Here is a 7,639-nt window from a genome sequence, read left to right as displayed (position 1 = left end):
TGGCATGTAAAAGAAAAGCAGGAGAAATTTGATCCAGTTTCTGTTGCAGTTCTTCTCTTCTCATTCCTCATGGTCAAAGAACCGTCGCTGTCACCAAGCAGGATTAATGTGGCTCCAAAACCGATGGATGTGGAAGCCATTAAGTGCTCCAATTAACTAAGTGGTCCAAAGGAGAAACGTGAACAAGGTCTTTAAACATTTACAAACAAAAAAAAGTGGCCTCAGATCCCGTCCGGTTAGCGTGGGCGGGTGTGGGCTGCGGCGCAATTCGGGGTTAGGAGTGCGATGCGGATTGGAGGATGTCAGGGGATTGGGACGAAGACATGTGCAAGAAGGCGCTGGTGCTGGTGGAAGAGCTGTGCTTCCGTTCAGGAGGATACAGCCAGAGTGCCAGCTGCAAGGAGTTCATCTACATGATAAGGGGACGCAACGGACATATTGACACAGGTAACACAGTGGACAAGCTAGTTAGATATGCCAGGGATGCCATGAACATTTTACTAGGCTTGAGGTGACACATGCATTCAAATTAAGCCATCAGAAGGTCCTTGCACTGCCTCGTAAATAGGACAGACAGATTTTATTTTCTAAGGACAAGCATGACTCCAAGGCACTGAATCAATGGACATGAATTTGTAAGATAAATGAATAAGAACAAAAGAAATAATTTTTGTTGGTTTTTAAATCAAGGGATGCCACATGGTGCATCAACACGTAGTGTGCACTAAAAATAAAAGTTAGCAAGGAGTGAATCATCTTGCTGTTTAATTCATTAGCTACGTTTACATTTATCATTGTGATTCATAGCAGTTAGTTTTTGCATGTTGGGTAAGCTAGCAATTCTGCAAAAGAAAAAAATGCATTATGCTAAATAGTTCAGATAGAAAGAGTTTGAAATAAACTTTTAAAATGATATCAAGATCAAGTTTATTAGTTACACTACAGGCGTTTAGCAGATGCTCTTATCCAGAGCAATGTACAGCATACCCAGGGAAGCGGGAAGGTTCAGGACGTTGCTCAAGGGCACTTCAGGAATTCCTGCTGGTCCAGGGACATGAACTAAAAATCTTTTAGTCCCCAAACTGCGTCTCTAACCTTTAGGCCATGCTCCTAACAGGACAATAATCAACATCAGGCTGATATATATATATATATATATATATATATATATATATATATATATATATATATATATATATATATATATATATAGTCTTTTATATTCTCATTGTATTCTGTGTGACAAAGTTTTTGCCCCCTCTGTCATTCTTCAGGCTCTCTATAATATAAAATAAAAGCTGCCCAGAGATTCAACTCACTGAATCTAGTTGAATATTACTCAACTAGGAGGAAACCATGGCCTAATGGTTAGCAAAGCAGATTTGGGACCAAAAGGTTGCTGGTTTGATTCCCTGGACCAGCAGGAATGGCTGAAGTGCTGTTGAGCAAGGCACCTAAGCCCCAAGTGTGCCCTGGGTCTGTTGCTTATAAAATTGAACCTTGCATTAATTAACATCATTTTTGTCCTTGGATTTAAATCGAAATTAAAACAAAACCTGTGACCTGAAGTATAAAAATAAGATTTTTTGTTATAACTTTTTTCATTTGTTGAGATACTGACCAGCCTAATAAACTGTCTTATGTGAAGTTCCTTGAGAAGTTTTGGTGTGAAACCCATGTCCCTGTAATCTCTGATGATGATTTACTTTCAGTCATGGAACCAAATATTGCAGGCAATAAAACTCATGTGTTCTTTGTTCAAATTCACTGACATTCTGTTCAGTTGTCTTAAAAGTCTGTTCCAGGTTAAAGACTGTTTTTAATCACCTTCAGAAAAAAACCCAACAAGCTAACAATCAGAGAGGCTGAAATCAGAACTACACAATTTATAAATGAGGTGATTGTTATCATTTTTTTTTTCTGGTGGTGTCATCAATCAGAATCCCCAGAATTCTGAAAAACAAGCCAACAGTTGTGACTTTTCTGGGACCTGCAAGAGGAAATCCTAATCGCAGGGAGGAGAACCAAGATGGAGGTCACAAATTGTGGAGATAATCACATACCTACTCTAAGCCTTTCTCTGTTTGCATTAGTCACGCTAGGTTAGTGTGTAGGAACCTTACAAATGATTGCTGAACCGCATGACAGAACAGCACTACAGAGATCTCAGCAGAGAGCATTAGATTGGCCGATTGCTAAAAGCAGTCCATTCACTTGATTAAGCTCAGCTATTTATCTGTATCGTCAGGATGGACGATGGCGTCACAGGTAGGATAAGCGAGCCTGCCCTGTTTACACAGACGAACTCATTACCACTTTCAGCTCTGCCCCCCCGCTCTCTCTCTCTCTCTCTCTCTGCAGAGGCCCCCAATGACTTCGCTCGAATGATCTCTGCGTTCCATTTAACGGAGTACAGCGTGAAAATACAACTATGCAAATTGAAACACAGTGCTGGTTAATGCAGCAGGAACGCTCACACTTGGGCGTCCCGAGAGGAACCTGGATGCGTCATGAATCTCATGAAAGGCCAGAAATAGAGCTCTCTAATGAGAGTAATTCAATCACACCAATAATGGAGACCTAGATTGAGTCGGTCATGATGGGAAATTAAAAAAAAACACCTTGTTTATCAGGAGAACAAGCAGCATTTTGATTTAACTGAACGCTGTGTGTTAATTAGTGAGACAGAGACGTTTTCTTATTCACGGTGTGTCGTCTGCTACAAAGCACTACATGCGTTGAATACACTTTGGTTAAAATTATTAGCATATTATAGCATAATACTTACTCAAGGGAAATGACCCTATATTTAATCCCACCTTGATTATTAGACATTAAATCACAATTAGAGAAAAATCTGATTCAGATGTTGGTGTGTAGGCAGGAAAGCGACGAGACTGACTGAAACAGATACAGCAGGGTCCAAATGTCTCCGGGATTTTTAATTAGTCGCTTATAAAAGCCAACACGCTTTTGTTCAAAAAAGAATTGTATCACTCTTGGCTAATATTTTATCCAGGAAGTGTGTCCATATTGATTTTGCCCCAAGGGAGCAAGCTAACATTGTGGCTCATTTTCCATCATGTAGGTTCTTAAATATAATTCATGTGTTTCCAAACCTTGAAGCGTGAGCCAGTAGAAAACAAGATGCTTAAAAGCATAACTGAGGAACTGCTAAATACTGTATGATGACTTTCCCCAACATGCTAATTTCTTAATTCTGTACACAAAGCTAGCTGTTAATGCTAGTGGAGGGGATATATTATGTAAAGAATTCACCACTTTGAGTCATGCTGTTATAGAGCAACCATCAGTGACGGCTGGTGTGATGTGTTACCAGCCTGACATGGATTATTTTCCTATTACAGCATGTCCCCAAGCATTTTATTCCTCTTACACTACAACGATTTACCCACGATTACAATTTTAATTCACACTCCCTGGCCACTTTAATAGGAACTTGTTGTTGATTGTAAGATCCCTGTTCTTGGCTGCAGGAGTGGAACCCAATATGTTCTTCTGCTGTTGCATGCTGAGATGCTTTTCTGCTCACCACGGTTGTAAAGAGTGATTATATGAGTTACTATATCCTTCCTGGAAAAAAAAACGCTTGAACCAATCTGTCCATTCCCCTCTGACCCTCTCTTATCAACACGGCGTTTGTTTCCACCCACAGAACTGTCGCTCACTCACTCAGTGTTTTTTGTTTTCTGCACCATTCTGTGTAAACTCTAGAGACTGTTGTGTGTGAAAACCCCAGGAGATCAGCAGCTTCTGAAATACTCAAACCAGTCCATCTGGATCAAACCAACACCCAGACCACAGTGAAAGAAAGTCACACTGTGAGATCACAGTTTTTCCCGTTCTGATGTTTGAACATTGTGAACATTAACTGAAGCTCTTGGTTTGTATCTGTGGGATTTGATGCATCGTGCTGCTGTCGAGGGATCGGCTGATTACAGAACTGCAGGTGGATGTAGGGGTGTTCCTAATAAAGTGGCCGATGAGCATACTAAAGACAGCCAACGTCATACATTTTGTCCATTTATAGTTACATTTAATGTTGTGGAACATCGATGAAATGAATTTATTCTTGTCCTCATGTTACATTCTTGCAGTGGCTTTTTTTCTCTGTCTTGAAATTGTTAAAGAAAAAAAAAACATGCAGTTTGTCATCTCATCATCTCTAGCCGCTTTATCCTTCTACAGGGTCGCAGGCAAGCTGGAGCCTATCCCAGCTGACTACGGGCGAAAGGCGGGGTACACCCTGGACAAGTCGCCAGGTCATCACAGGGCTGACACATAGACACAGACAACCATTCACACTCACATTCACACCTACGCTCAATTTAGAGTCACCAGTTAACCTAACCTGCATGTCTTTGGACTGTGGGGGAAACCGGAGCACCCGGAGGAAACCCACGCGGACACGGGGAGAACATGCAAACTCCACACAGAAAGGCCCTCGCCGGCCACGGGGCTCGAACCCGGACCTTCTTGCTGTGAGGCGACAGCGCTAACCACTACACCACCGTGCCGCCCTGCAGTTTGTCATGTTACCGAAAAACCACAAAGAAACGTAAAAACTCCTCTGGCCTGAAAATGACATCAGAAAAGTTTCAGCAAAAGTTACAGCTTTACCTCGGACTGGTATGAAGTGCTGACACTGGAGACTCCTTCCATCACTGCAAAACTAACTTCTCTTGACAGAAAACGTCTCCACATCGACGCTTTTAAAATCTGTTTAAGTGAATGAGTTGTTACTGTAGAAACGATAATGTTTTGCTTTTCTTATTCAGCCTGTATAATCTGACAGTCCTGAGAAATGCCTCAGTGCAGTCCTCTTCAGTAGATAATGATATGAACACGATACAGCTCTGACTTGAGTTAAATGGACCACAGTGCAGGAAGTCCAGCTAATCAGATCAGGAGAGATCAGCTCGGGTGAGAGGCAACATCTGCGTGGAGTGAAGCTACATGCTGATATACTGTATCTCCAACATTTCTTTTTCAGTCTCTAAATATGTGAGGTATAAATAACTGATGTGCTAAGACCTTTGATCAGTAAAATCACCAGTGTCTATCTATAGAACTTCAAGAACTTCATCTGAAGCTCTCGGCAGCTTTTATTTTATAGTCTACAGAGCCAGGAGGATGGCGGAGGGGGCAAAAACTTTGTCACAGGGAACACGATGGGAATATAAAAGACTATATATATATATATATATATATAATTTTATTGAGGGCGGCACGGTGGTGTAGTGGTTAGCGCTGTCGCCTCACAGCAAGAAGGTCCGGGTTCGAGCCCCGTGGCCGGCGAGGGCCTTTCTGTGTGGAGTTTGCATGTTCTCCCCGTGTCCGCGTGGGTTTCCTCCGGGTGCTCCGGTTTCCCCCACAGTCCAAAGACATGCAGGTTAGGTTAACTGGTGACTCTAAATTGAGCGTAGGTGTGAATGTGAGTGTGAATGGTTGTCTGTGTCTATGTGTCAGCCCTGTGATGACCTGGCGACTTGTCCAGGGTGTACCCCGCCTTTCGCCCGTAGTCAGCTGGGATAGGATCCAGCTCGCCTGCGACCCTGTAGAAGGATAAAGCGGCTACAGATAATGAGATGAGATGAGATAATTTTATCGATGAGCATCATGAGTTTTCTTGCCGTGATATTTTGCTCTTTCTCATCAGGTTTAATTTATTTCACAATACCATCCTTAAAAAAAATATGAAATGAGTTTCAAAGATGATCTTTCATGTCTTTTAATACAAGAAACTCAGAATATAAATAAATACACTGTGAATAAACACTTTTGTCAAGAATAAAAAAAAAAATAGAGATAACAGTTAATCTTTGCCAGTCGATGGCTGAGACATAATCTTACAATTCTGGTTTGTTTTTGTTTGTTTTTTTAGATTTTTTTATTCAAACAAAGCTTCATTTAATTAAACATGCAACACATTTGCATACATAATAAAAACTTCTAATCTAGTCTAAAAATCTAGTTTCTTGATGTTTTTAAATTTAAAATGTTTTTTTTTTCACTTTAATTGGCATGCTTAAGACAAATAGTTTTACAGAATGGTTTACTGGGAAAAATATTTATTGTTTAATAAAAAAAATATACCATGGACTGTTTTTTATATATATATATATATATATATATATATATATATATATATATATATATATATATATATATATATATATATATATATAATGCCATTTTTCAGAATAACGTAACAACTTATCACTCTTTACATTCTCACATAACTGTTGCATAAATCTCATATAGTAACTCTCATAACTCTCATGTAACTCTCTCATAACTCTCACATAACTGTTGCATAATTCTCACATAACTCTCGGAACTCTCACATAACTGTTGCATAACTCTCAGGTAACTCATAACTCTCATGTAACTCTTGTAACTCTCACATAACTCTCGTAACTCTCACGTAACTCTCTCATAGCTCTCAAGTAACTGTTGCATAACTCTCACGTAACTCTCATAACGCTCACGTAACTCTCATGTAACTGTTGCATAGCTCTCACCTAACTCTCTCATAGCTCTCATGTAACTGTTACATAACTTTCATGTAACTCTCTTATAACTCTCACGTAACTCTCTCATAGCTCTCATGTAACTCTCATAACTCTCACATAACTCTCGGAACTCTCATATAACTGTTGCATAACTCTCAGATAACTCATAACTCTCCTGTAACTCTCATAACTCTCATGTAACTCTCATAACTCTCATGTAACTGTTGCATAACTCTCACATAACTCTCATAGCTCTTACGTAACTCTCATAACTCTCACGTAACTGTTGCATAGCTCTCACGTAACTCTCTCATAGCTCTCATGTAACTGTTGCATAACTCTCACGTAACTCTCATAGCTCTCACATAACTGTTGCATAGCTCTCACGTAACTGTTGCATAGCTCTCACATAACTCTCTCATAGCTCTCCCGTAACTGTTGCATACCTCTCATGTAACTCTCATAGCTCTCCCGTAACTGTTGTATAACTCTCACGTAACTCTCATAGCTCTCACGTAACTGTTGCATAGCTCTCACGTAACTCTGATAGCTCTCACGTAACTCTGATAGCTCTCACGTAACTCTCATAGCTATCACGTAACTGTTGCATAGCTCTCACGTAACTGTTGCATAACTCTCACGTAACTGTTGCATAGCTCTCACGTAGCTCTCTCATAGGTCTCACGTAACTGTTTCATAACTCTCACGTAACTGTTAAATAACTCTCACATAACTGTTGCATAACTCTCACGTAACTCTCATAGCTCTCACGTAACTCTCATAACTCTCACATAACTCTCGTTACTGTTGAATAACTCTCACGTAACTCTCATAACTCTCACATAACTCTTGTTACTGTTGAATAACTCTCACGTAACTCTCATAACTCTCACATAACTCTCGTTACTGTTGAATAACTCTCACGTAACTCTCATAACTCTCACATAACTCTCGTTACTGTTGAATAACTCTCACGTAACTCTCATAACTCTCAGGTAACTCACTCATAACTCTCACGTAACTGTTGCATAGCTCTCATGTAACTCTCATAGCTCTGACGTAACTATCATAGCTCTCACGTAACTCTCTCATAACTCTCACAT

General features: G+C 40.1%; 1 protein-coding gene across 1 annotated transcript in view; it reads left to right on the top strand.

The window, feature by feature from the left end:
* The first annotated feature begins 299 nt into the window (after positions 1 to 299).
* Positions 300 to 7,639, top strand: part of syt3 (synaptotagmin III) — a 59,507-nt gene continuing 52,167 nt past the window's right edge. The window contains exon 1 of the mRNA XM_060902698.1: positions 300 to 447. Within this exon, the coding sequence (XP_060758681.1) occupies positions 300 to 447 (148 nt within the window). The remainder of the gene's footprint in view (positions 448 to 7,639) is intronic.

Source organism: Neoarius graeffei, chromosome 20 (assembly GCF_027579695.1).
Source record: "Neoarius graeffei isolate fNeoGra1 chromosome 20, fNeoGra1.pri, whole genome shotgun sequence".
Lineage (NCBI taxonomy): Eukaryota > Metazoa > Chordata > Actinopteri > Siluriformes > Ariidae > Neoarius > Neoarius graeffei.
Note: the sequence above shows the minus strand (reverse complement) of the source record. Positions and strands in the feature narration are given on the sequence as shown.